General features: G+C 39.2%; 1 protein-coding gene across 10 annotated transcripts in view; it reads right to left on the minus strand.

Annotated features, from left to right (window-relative positions):
- Positions 1 to 13,096, minus strand: part of PPFIBP1 (PPFIA binding protein 1) — a 177,906-nt gene that overhangs the window by 28,076 nt on the left and 136,734 nt on the right. For 5 of the 10 annotated variants that reach the window (XM_060166671.1, XM_060166668.1, XM_060166665.1 and 2 more), the window contains 4 exons: positions 11,700 to 11,732; positions 10,191 to 10,252; positions 7,007 to 7,091; positions 1,691 to 1,845 (listed from right to left, as the gene is read on the minus strand). In XM_060166671.1, the coding sequence (XP_060022654.1) occupies positions 1,691 to 1,845; positions 7,007 to 7,091; positions 10,191 to 10,252; positions 11,700 to 11,732 (335 nt within the window). The remainder of the gene's footprint in view (positions 1 to 1,690; positions 1,846 to 7,006; positions 7,092 to 10,190; positions 10,253 to 11,699; positions 11,733 to 13,096) is intronic. The other 5 variants (XM_060166672.1, XM_060166670.1, XM_060166669.1 and 2 more) reach the window with 3 other exon arrangements.

Consider the following 13,096-nt stretch of genomic DNA (forward strand, 5'->3'; position numbering starts at 1 on the left):
ATCCAATTCCCCTTCCCACCAATTCCTTGTAACGGCATATTTTAGCTCTCTCTTACATTTAAAAAAGAAATGCTCTTTTCTCCTTGAATTCACTTTCATTCAATTCAAATTTCATATTCTCATTACGTAATTATGAGCAACATATAAAAAGTAAAGATGCCATTTGATTTCTTCTCGCTACTTACAATAAAATGTTAGAAGAGAGGTGACCAAAGAAGCAACTGTTAAATATAAAGGAGCCAAGACTATTTACTTGAAAAATTAAACTGTTTCTCATTCCTAGTCTCCCTAAATGGAACATTACATATTAAAATTAAGAAATGGTTTGAGGGCAAAGATCAAGCACAGGTGCTGTCAGGAAAACCGTCTTAAGATGAAGCCACAGGTGTAGCTTTGTGAAGACAGGAAAATTCAAGGTGGTGCTGTCTCACTGAACCTTTCAAAAAGATCAAAAACTCTAAAAACAAAGGGATATCTCATAGTGGCCTTACAGGGAACCTAAGGCAGTAAAGGGCTTTTTGTGAAGATATTTGCGGATATGCTTTTATCTAATAGAATGGATTAAGCTCAGTAGTTGTGGCGCACGGGCTTAGCTGCTCCGCGGCATGTGGGATCTTCCCGGACCAGGGCTCGAACCCGAAATTTTCTTCCATGATCTTTTTTAAAAAAAACTGAAAGCAGTCACTTTTTATTAACTGACCAGATTACAAAAATAATCAAGGTAGACATCTTAGTTCATCCTTCTAATAGACATGTTGATCTGGTCTACCCTATTGCCAACATCTCTACCTTCTAAAAAAGTCAGTGGTCTTTTTCTTCACTCCACCTCATGAAGATAATTTGAAGGGCCATAGGAAGGCGTTTGCTTCTTTGAAGCATTTTTCAACACTACAGATCCCGTAAATCAGATCCTCCATGCAGATGACGCCTTATTTACCAAGAAATCAATTAATCAATGTGTTATCTGTCAGGGCAATTTGCTTCTTTTTTTTTTTTTTCTGTACATGGGCTGCTCACTGTTGTGGCCTCTCCCGTTGCGGAGCACAGGCTCCGGACGTGCAGGCTCAGCGGCCATGGCTCACGGGCCCAGCCGCTCCGCCGCATGTGGGATCTTCCCGGACTGGGGCACGAACCCGTGTCCCCTGCATCAGCAGGCGGACTCTCAACCACTGCGCCACCAGGGAAGCCCGGCAATTTGCTTCTTATTGTTTTGCCATAACTACGCTTGTAGATCAGTTCACGTGCTGACCTCAGGTTTGGGTACGCCCATGCAATACATGGCTCCACAATCCCCAGCATGTTAACTGAAGTCCATCATCTTTCACAGTTACCGTCACAAGTGACTAAAATAAATTTACATAATCTCACTTCACCCTCACTTTACTTATTCCCTACTTATTCTTTAGGAAGTAGATTATAACCTAGTACTGAAGATGACATCCATCTCCAAGGGATTCATATGTCTTTCCTGAATTACATAAGTGGTTTTGACATTGCCCAAGTGTTTACTTATTAATAAAGAGAGGGAAAAAACACACATTTCAAATAAAGAGCCGGAGGTCACAATAATTGCTGGGACAAAGCAAGTCAGTAATCCACCTGAGAAAAGAACGATGTCTTTGATGTTATCAATGGCACTTTCAATGACAGAGTCTCTTTAACATGAAGAAACTATTGAGTCTATAAATACCTCTTCTGGAGAACTTGTGTTAAATGGGTCATGACTGGGAGATCCCATTACTGGCGTAGATGACAGGTTTTTCTCCAGATCGCTAAAGCCCTGTGCGTCCAGCAAAGTGGAGAAGGAACTGGAAGGGAGCAGGTCTTCAAAGTCACCATCTTGGCCTAAGCAACGACAAAGCGGAAAGTGGACACCAGCAGCTTTTCATTTTTTACTTTTGGAGGAAGATAAGAATCCCAATTATCTTGAATATAAAAATTTTTCTGATCCCTAAAAATCAAAGAGTCAACTCCTGGCATCGCTTGAAGAACAACAACGTGGGACCTAGGAAACGGCATCTTAAACTGTGAGCACCTAAGGCCCAGGGACTCTTGGGCCACATGAGTATCCAGTAGTGGTATTAGTAGAGGTATTAATTACTAGTGGTTTAATAGACACAATCATAGACTCACAGCATTGATGTTAAAAGTTAACTTAGTCCAACAACCTTCCTGTAATTCTGTGTCAACATTTGGGGCTTTATAAATTTCAGTTCAGAAATAACCCAGCTGAGGAATACCAGTGGTACAACAAAACTGATTCTGAACAGCAACAAAGTCACCATTTAGACAACTCCATTTTCATCGCTACTGTGCTCTTGAAAAAACATAGAAAGGAAAAAAGGAAAAGAAGAGAAAATAGACGACCCTTTGATCCCTCTTAAGAGGATCCTTTTTTTGCCATTCATTTCATTTCAAAGTAGAAAGAATGGCCTAATGGAGAGAAGGAACCACATAACCAGCAAACCAGCAACTTTGAGAATTTTTTTACATCTCTAGAAATGGAAAGGATTAAGTGCTGAACAACAGTGCCAGATATTCTTTTTTTACAAACAGAATGGTCCTTCCAACTATTCTCTGAATAATACAAAATGGCAAATCATATACTTGTTTAAAGATACTAACTAGACATAGCTTCTTAATTTAGGTTTTTATTAGATTTTTACTCTAATTTTACTAGAATTTAGGTATTCTTAAAATTCCCTGAGGATTGTCTAAATAAATATAAATCCTAGTGAGAAATCACTGTTTACATAACTCTTCAATAGAACAGGACATAATTTTCAATGGTTTATAAACATCTATCCTGCTGTACACGGTTAAAAACTATCTTTTTTAATTATATACTTATATGCATAGAAAAAAAGGCCAGAAAGAATTACGTGAAAATGCCAGCAATGATCATGCCAGTGCAATTTTGACTGACTTTTTACCCTTTTTATCTGTTTTCCAAGTGTCTTACAATGTAGTCTAATTACAGAAATCAATCTGCTCTTCCTTGATTTTTAAATATTAGAATTATAGTGTTGAGATTCTATAAAATCAAACAATGTTTTAAATGCTATGACTATGTAAAAATTAATTACTTGAGAATTTGCAATATTCTTTAGAAGAGAGACTCCTGTGAAGGTTTAGAAAATGGTGAGTGGTAAGAATTGTCATAAGTCTACACTGATAATTAGAGATTCATTTGCTCATTCAGATATTTATAAAGTCTTAATAATAGGCCTTCTGGACAAAAAGATGAAGATCCATTTTTTTCAAAGATCCTGGTCTAGGGCTTCCCTGGTGGTGCAGTGGTTAAGAGTCCGCCTGCCGATGCAGGGGACATGGGTTCGTGCCCTGGTCCGGGAAGATCCCACATGCCGCGGAGCGGCTGGGCCTGTGAGCCATGGCCGCTGGACCTGTGCGTCCGGAGCCTGTGCTCTGCAACGGGAGAGGCCACAACAGTGAGAGGCCCGCGTACCGCAAAAAAAAAAAAAAAAAGATCCTGGTCTAAAGCAGCATTTTCTTTCTTTGTGAACCCATCAAGATTAAAATTTCAAAATCCGAGTGTCCCATGAGTACCTACCAAAAGACTTATTTCCAGCACTTACTTTTTTTCTTTAATAGCTACTGATATGTGTAATTCTAGGTAATTTCTTTTTTTTCAAACATCTTTATTGTAGTATAATTGCTTTACAATGGTGTGTTAGTTTCTGCTTTATAACAAAGTGAATCAGTTATACATATACATATATCCCCATATCTCTTCCCTCTAGGGGACTCTTCAATAGAACAGGACATAATTTTCAATGGTTTATAAACATCTATCCTGCTGTACATGGTTAAAAACTATCTTTTTTAATTATATACTTATATGCATAGAAAAAAAAGGCCAGAAAGAATTACGTGAAAATGCCAGCAATGATCATGCCAGTGCAATTTTTTTTTTTTTTTTACATCTTTATTGGGGTATAATTGCTTTACAATGGTGTGTTAGTTTCTGCTTTATAACAAAGTGAATCAGTCATACATAAACATATGTTCCCATATGTCTTCCCTGTTGCGTCTCCCTCCCTCCCACCCTCCCCATCCCACCCCTCCAGGCTGTCACAAAGCACCGAGCCAATATCCCTGTGCCATGCGGCTGCTTCCCACTAGCTATCTACCTTACTGCGTTTGTTAGTGTGTATATGCCCATGACTCTCTCTCGTCCTGTCACAGCTCACCCTTCCCCCTCCCCATAACCTCAAATCCGTTCTCTAAGAGGTCTGCGTCTTTATTCCTGCTTTACCCCTAGGTTTTTCATGACATTTTTTTTTTTTAATTCCATATATATGTGTTAGCATACGGTATTTGTCTCTCTCTTTCTGACTTACTTCACTCTGTATGACAGACTCTAGGTCTATCCACCTCATTACAAATAGCTCAATTTCGTTTCTTTTTATGGCTGAGTAATATTCCATTGTATATATGTGCCACATCTTCTTTATCCATTCATCCGATGACGGGCACTTAGGTTGTTTCCATCTCCGGGCTATTGTAAATAGAGCTGCAATGAACATTTTGGTACATGTCTCTTTTTGAATTATGATTTTCTCAGGGTATATGCCCAGTAGTGGGATTGCTGGGTCATATGGTAGTTCTATTTGTAGCTTTTTAAGGAACCTCCATACTGTTCTCCACAGTGGCTGTATCAATTTACATTCCCACCAACAGTGTAAGAGGGTTCCCTTTTCTCCACACCCTCTCCAGCATTTATTGTTTCTAGATTTTTTGATGATGGCCATTCTGACTGGTGTGAGATGATATCTCATTGTAGTTTTGATTTGCATTTCTCTAATGATTGGTGATGTTGAGCATTCTTTCATGTGTTTGTTGGCAGTCTGTATATCTTCTTTGGAGAAATGTCTATTTAGGTCTTCTGCCCATTTTTGGATTGGGTTGTTTGTTTTCTTGTTATTGAGCTGCATGAGCTGCTTGTAAATTTTGGAGATTAATCCTTTGTCGGTTGCTTCATTTGCAAATATTTTCTCCCATTCTGAGGGTTGTCTTTTCGTCTTGTTTATGGTTTCCTTTGCTGTGCAAAAGCTTTGAAGTTTCATTAGGTCCCATTTGTTTATTTTTGTTTTTATTCCCATTACTCTAGGAGGTGGGTCAGAAAGGATCTTGCTTTGATTTATGTCATAGAGTGTTCTGCCTATGTTTTCCTCTAAGAGTTTGATAGTTTCTGGCCTTACATTTAGGTCTTTAATCCATTTTGAGCTTATTTTTGTGTATGGTGTTAGGGAGTGATCTAATCTCATACTTTTACATGTACCTGTCCAGTTTTCCCAGCACCACTTATTGAAGAGGCTGTCCTTTCTCCATTGTACATTACTGCCACCTTTATCAAAGATAAGGTGACCATATGTGCATGGGTTTATCTCTGGGCTTTCTATCCTGTTCCATTGATCTATCTTTCTGTTTTTGTGCCAGTACCATACCGTCTTGATGACTGTAGCTTTGTAGTATAGTCTGAAGTCAGGGAGCCTGATTCCTCCAGTTCCTTCTTTCGTTCTCAAGATTGCTTTGGCTATTCGGGGTCTTTTGTGTTTCCATACAAATTGTGAAATTTTTTGTTCTAGTTCTGTGAAAAATGCCAGTGGTAGTTTGATGCCAGTGCAATTTTGACTGACTTTTTACCTCCCTCCCTCCCACCCTCCCTATCCCACTCCTCTAGGTGGTCACAAAGCACCGAGCTGATCTCCCTGTGCTATGCAGCTGCTTCCCACTAGCTATCCATTTTACATTTGGTAGCCAGCACTTACTTTCAAAGCAAATAACCCCAACTAGGCAGTGCTAATGAACAAGAGAACTTTCAAAGTTCTTCACATTTTTGTGTGTTTTGAATGACCCCCAAATCTTTGCCACATTTGTGGATGGCCAACTGGCCCATCAGCAGATAAAATAATAATAAATACAACAAAATGCATACTATCTTTACCTAGATGTTTCACTTTTTTTTTTTTTTTTTTTTGCAGTACGCGGGCCTCTCACTGTTGCGGCCTCTACCGTTGTGGAGCACAGGCTCTGGACGCGCAGGCTCAGCGGCCATGGCTCACGGGCCCAGCCGCTCCGCGGCATGTGGGATCTTCCCGGACCGGGGCACGAACCCGTGTCCCCTGCATCGGCAGGCGGACGCTCAACACTGCGCCACCAGGGAAGCCCCAGATTTTTTAAAAACACATTCAAAGCTGAACACAATCCTCCTCAACCACTTCCATGTTCCTTCTCTAGGCTTCCCCCTCTTGGTAAATGGAACCATCATCTGCTAGTTGCTTTAGTCAGAAATGTTGATCTTTCTTGATGCCTTCTTCTTCTTCACTCTCCTCATCTAATTCATCACACTATTGAGTTGATTCTAACACCAAAATACATTTCCAATCAGCACCATCAGATCTTCCCACTGCAATACTGCAAGGGCCTCTTGATTGGCTTCCCTTCCTTCCAACACTGCTGGAATAGTCCCAGCGGTCCATAGTCCACGATGGTCCATTTTGTCACAGAGATCATGCGGTTGACTTGTTCAGACCATTCAGTGGATCCCTCTGGGCTCGAATAAGAGCTGAACTCCTCACTTTGCATGACCTGGCCGTGCTCACCTCTATTATCTCATCTTGTCTCACTCTCCCCCCTGCTCACTACCTTCTAGGTACATTGGTCTCCTTTTGTTTCTTAATAAACACACCAAGGTCTTCTTTCCCCGAGGCTCTTGCAGGTACTGTCCTTCTTTCTCTCTGCAGTGTAACCTAGTCAACTCCGTGGAGAGGCTCTCTCTGGGCAACCAATCAACAGTGTACTCATCAGCTGACACACTTTCTGGCAGAGAACAGATGCCTAATAACATCACTGAATGAATGAAAGGAGCAACCTAACTTGAAATAATGGATATACTTCATGAAAGAAATTGAGGCCAAATGTAAAAAAGTTCACAGCCACTTAAAAATCAAGTAAAGCAGAGAAGTCTTTAGAGCTACACTACCTTTTTTACCTTGGGCCAGTACCACTGTATCTTGCATTTTCTTATACCTGTTCAGGCACTGTCGAAGATCTTCTATTTTCCGATCCTATTAGTAAAATAAATTATCATCTTTAATATTATGATTTTAAAACAACAAAAGTAATTGTGACACAAAGAATAAGTAGACATGAATTATTTACATTATTCAAAGAATGCTTCTAAACTTTAGTAAAACTGGTAATGTTCAGAATATTTTGCCTACATACGTCAGAGACATAGAAAAAGTACCTCTAAAGTTAGAGATCCTATCCTTCAGCTGCCATCTTTAAAAAACAAAAACAAAACAAGGTAATAAGATACAAAACAAAACAAAAAAAAAACAAGAAAAAAATCAACTTCCTTTACTCTCCTAAGTCAGAGCTTGAAAGAAAGATCTACACCTGCTACCTTTACCAGCTGCCATTAATCACCATCTGGCTTTTCCCTTCTCCAAACACTCCACCAAAGCTGCTTCAATTACTGATCAGTGACCTTCTCTTTACTAAAAACAATGGACACTTCATCCTTTTTCTAATTTGACTTCTAGATGGCACCTGATTGACCCCCACTCTTTCCTTCGTTCACTTTTCTCTCCACTCTTTCTTTTCTTCTGTTTTGATTTGTTAATTCCTTGACCAGATAAACATTCTACTTCCATAACCCCCACTATCTTCCCAACCCAGAATATAAAATGTTAGAGCTTCAACGTGTTGTCCTTTACCCTCTTCTCTCTTCCCAGGCCCTCAGTGTGGTAAATTATAAAAATGGGCTCCCTAGCTTCCCCGACATGGATTTGGGGCATGGCCATGTGACTTGCTTTGGCCAATGATATATAACAAATGTGGTTCAGAGCAAAGGCTTGAAAAGTATTTGCACATTGGGGCTTGCCCTCTCTTGCTGCCCTAGGGAACCTGAGGCCACTACATGAAGAAGCATAGGCTAGTCTACTGGAGGATGAGAGACCATTTGGAGAAGAGACAACCCAGCTGGGGTCAACCTAGACCAGTCAATCACCAGACATGTGAGTTACACCATCTTAAACCATCCATCCCCATTCTAGCCACCAGCTAATGGTAGAGATCAGCAAAGCCAGCCCAGACTAGAAGAGCAATCTAGCCCACCTACAATAGTATGAGAAATAATAAATGTGATTTATCATGGAGCAAAAGCAAACTGACACATGAACTATAGTTTTGTCCCCACCAATCTATGTATTTCAACTCTACATTTCTCCTAAAATTGATGGGGTTCACTCCCCACCAATCTATAATCCTACATTAATCCTAAAATTTAGGTTGATTTTCCAATTTTCTATGAGCTATCTCCTTGTAATGTCCTATGAACACATCAAATTGAGTACATCTAAAATGAAGCTCATTATTTGCCTCCAGTATCTCGGTCTCTGCTTGGATTCCCTTAACTCTTTTATGGGCACCATCATTCACCCCACTGCTCAAACCAGAAACTTACTCCCAAATCCAAAGATTTAAAAATCTTGTCGACCTGTGAATTTCTCTAAAATCCCTTCCTTCCTTACCACTTCACTGCCATTGCCTTATTTCAGCCCGTCTTCATTTCTCACTTATTCTAACAGCCTCTTAATTCTTTTGTCTTCATTCTCCCTCCCTTATTCTTGCTTCCATTCTACCACTGGAGTTAGCTTTCTAACATGGCAATTTAATGATCTCACTGGCCAAGGTCTAAAGCTAAGAACCCAAATCATTACATCATTAGCCTCGCCCTAGCACTCTCTCATATACCCAACTCCTCCACCTGTATCTCCTGCTCCAGAACTTTCCCAGCACGCACTGGCTGTTTCAAGCCTTGGTTTTGAGACATGTTTTCACTCATGGATCCTTTGCCCAGAATCCTTCATTTTCCTGATGAATGACTCTTTGCTCTCCCTCAGAATTTCCCAAATATATCCTCTTTGAAGACTTCTTGGAACCACCAAGAAGTTATGTCACTCTCGCTGCTCCTAGAGAAGTCTGAGCATCTAGTAAGCCCTCATTCAACATTGGGAGTTTCATTTGTTATTGTTGCTTTTTGAGGGAGAGAAATTAAAACCAAATGAATTTTAGTGATTTTTTTTCAAATTAAATCTATGTGGGGCAGCTTGCTAATGACTTTTTTTTTATTTGATGTGGGGAAGACTAGCAAAAAGAAACCTATATATGGGTAGGTGGGTAGGAGAAAGAGTTTATTTCCATTGAACAAAGAACAAAAAGAATGAAAGGCAATAAATAAATATACAAACAGAGTAGGCAAGAAAGAATTAGAGAAAGAAGTTTATGATGAGAGAAAAAGATCAAGATAAAGTTCTTTGGCATTTGCTTGGTTTTTATTTCCTTGAAATTACTCTTTTCATGGGAAAATGTCTCCTTGTTCTATTCATTAAAGGACACGAGGGGAGAGCAGTTCTGATGACAGGAGCTGAACCTGCCTGCTGGGTATATGGCTGGTCAGGGAAGCCAAGAAGAAGCATGTTTCCTTAGTAGGGTCCCTGCATCCCTGCTCTTAGCAGGATGAAGTAAGGAGAAGCAACAGCTGGAGGAAAGGCCCTCTTGGAGACCTTGGCATTAGGTGAGCATAGCTAAAACAAAGCCGAGTGCCATCCTTGATTACATGGTGCCTGTGCTTGGTTCCTGGTATCTCACCATCAGGAGAGCAGAGATAATCCCAGATGTGAAAGAGGCCAGGAGTGTGAAGGAAATAACATGTTCCTAGAGAAGAAAACCAACAGGATCATGAAGCTAAAGTTGCCATGGCTACCTCCTTCAGAGTTCATAGGGCAGTCCAGAATTTCCAGGGACCACAGAAAGGATGTACTATGGCCTGTATCCTTTGTCTCATTTGTCACCTGAATATAAAGAGCTGATCTGATAACCTGAACATTTTCTAAATTCAGGGCGGTGGGTGGGAGGGGTAGATTCTCAGTGGAGCCAGTGCTGCTGGTCTCCATTCCTGTCTGTGCAGCACAAGTACGTCTATGACCCGCCCCCCGAGAGCAGGCCCACTTGGGCAGGAAGGGAGAATGCTTGCCTCTTAATTGTCAGCTGTGTTTAGGCGATGTTCTTTCAAACTGGGATATCTGATGAGAATGCATGGAATGATCAAAATGATGTTAGTACACGTCTAAATAAACACTTAAATTTCATCTAGTTACCTTTTCTTCATTTGCTGCCATCAAAGACTCCACAGCCTTTTTCATTTTTTGTACTTCAATATCTGAAATATCACAACAGCAAATCAGAAGTCTGTTTAGTTAACTTGTGTGACAATAACAAGAAGCTACTGACTCTTCAGATCGAAATGTTGCAAGGTAAAGATGTTAATAATTTGTTCCACTTTCTTTTTTTTTTTTAAAAGGCACATTTACCATTCATATCCTCTTTTAGGGAAAACCTGAAAAATGAACACTTTCTAACTCACCTTAATAGTCATCATTCCAGAAAGAAAACAACTACCCTCTCTCAAAGCAAGAACAAAATCCTCATAAGAACACTGAAGATGAAATTTCAGTGCTATAACAATAAAAATACAGAGCTTTCAAAGAAGAAACTTATAAAGCAGGTGAAAGCAATGAATGGTGTATATATGACAAGAGCAGAGAAAATGATGTTCGGTTATAACCAAGATGGAGACACAAATGGTAAGAGCCTGAAGGAACGTGATATTTACATGAGTATCATGCTAAGCAGCTGGCTGTAGGTTCCATACAGAAGGATACCAAGTACTTTGCTTCATCTATAAACTTCATTTCCAGTACTATTTTAAAACGTTTTTAAACAATACTATTTTAAAAGGCCAAAGTAAGTGATTCTCCTTAAAATGTGACATTCAAATACAAAAGCATGTTACTTTAGTAATAAAAAAACAAACATTTTAAAAATGGAAAGTCAACCCAAACTGAAATCACAAATTAAAAAAATTGAAACAGAGGAAAATGTTCAGCTAAGGTTGCCTGCTTTTGAGGACAAAAAAATACTACTGAAGGTAAATTTTAAAACAGTGGAGCATCATTCAGCTCTGATACAATACTTTCAATTAAGGTATACTGTTTAGGAACTGCTTTTCTTCTTTTTTTTTTTTTTAATGGCAAATTCCCTTAAGAACTTAATGTCTGGAGGAAAATCCACTAAGGCTTTATCGATTACACTGCATTAACTCTAGTCTCTGTTAGTCAGCCTGGGCACAATTTCTTTTGTAACACAAGAGGATATGTTTATAGAAGCCCTTACTATAGATCTCAGTGAAAAAGTGGGCTCCAAAACATTGGAAAACAAAAGCAAAGTTCAAAATAATCTTCAACTGTGGTAAACCGTAAAAACAGTAGGTTTTCATAGGAGTATAAACATTATTTTCTCCTCTGACCCTGTATCTCCTGGGCCACGGAGAAAACGCTTCCTCACCTCCACCACTCTGGGTGCTCTTCTATATCCTGCAGAGCAAAAGGGCTGAACCAGGAGCAATAAGCAAAACGGTCTTTTACCCCTTGTTTTATTGTTTGTTTATTTGCCCTCTATTTTGTATACTCTGAAGAAATGGGGAGCTTATCGATGAAGCAATTTTACATCTTTGGGGAGAGAAATGTTTTAAAAACACATGCAAAGAACAGTCCAAGTAGTACTTTTGGTGAATGTAAAGGCTGATGGAAATACACCAAAAACCTTACTTTTGTCTTTGAGCTTCTTTTTAAAATTTTCATCTGTGCAGGAAAACCCATTGAATTGGAAGTTAGCATACATTACAACAATAAGTAATATTTTAAAAGCACTATTATTTGGTCTCCTTTTACCTAAAATAAAGAGACTCTAACCTCATAAAGACTGAATATTAAGCATTATTTTATGACTTTAGGACTGATACCGCAATATAACATGCCCTCTGTGAGGTTAGAAAGAGAATCTAATGTAGTTAATCAGAAGATGTAAATCTGAGTTACTACCTCTGTTACTTCACCTTTCTGAACCTTGATTTTCTTGTATTAAAATTGGGCCTTCGGAGTACAACTGCTTCTTACACTAACTGTGATGAAAAACCAGCTAATGTTGCATTGGTTGTTTTTTACATTTCCATTACAGTCTGATATGTGACCCTCCTGAATGTGATTAGGACATTGCTTATGTCATATTCATCTCACTGCTCAAGTTCAGCAACACTGAAGTGGTCCATCTCCTGTTCACCAAGATGAGTCCACTGATCACGCAGGTAGATGTTATGGCAACATCAGATTCCACGAAGTTTCTAAGCACTTGCTCTTAGTGCCTGGCTGTGTACTGCTGACAAGTGGTTCACAGACCACTGCTAGTCCTCAGATCCGACTTTGGGTAGCATTACTCTAGCATAGCCAACATAGCCTCTAGCCCACATAGCCTCTATGATTCCATTTTTTTCCTTAGAATCTTGAAAGCATGACCTGTCTGTGAGTGTCCTTGAAGAACATACATTCTACACATGCCAAAATAGAGGGGAAAAATCCATTTCCCTCAATGTTGGATGAATTGAGTTTTCTGATGGACAGGGGATTGTGATACCTACAGGTAAATAAAGTCAGGGTATTCTAGAGCCAAGAAGACTTTGGAGGTAATCTAATTCAAGCCTCTCATTGTACAGACAATAATAGATAAAATAGACAAAACAGATAAAGCAATAGATAAAAATGTACCAAATCTACACTAACTGGAATTTGTTCTGTTTTGAATGAGTCAGAACTTGCTTTTGCCATACCATTTGTTATAACAAAAAAAGGTTAAATTTGACCAAGTGTTGTCAGATGTTACAGGCATATATACTTCCAAATATAATTTTTTAAAAACCCACATTTCATTCAAGTTATTTTCTAGCGGGTATAACCTACATTATGAAAAATTACAGTCCATATGATGTCCAGGACAAACCTCCTCAATTTATGAAAACAATTTTTTGGATAAATTCATACAGTTTTCCCAAAACAGAATTAACCTATTTTGCTTTCTAGAAGGTTGAGGGCTCAATGCATGATAAGAAATGTTCATTAACTTTCCAAAGATACACAGCCTTCCCTCTCTCCTCTCAAAAAGGCAGGCAAGG

Source organism: Lagenorhynchus albirostris, chromosome 11 (genome assembly GCF_949774975.1).
Source record: "Lagenorhynchus albirostris chromosome 11, mLagAlb1.1, whole genome shotgun sequence".
NCBI classification, from domain to species: Eukaryota; Metazoa; Chordata; class Mammalia; order Artiodactyla; family Delphinidae; genus Lagenorhynchus; species Lagenorhynchus albirostris.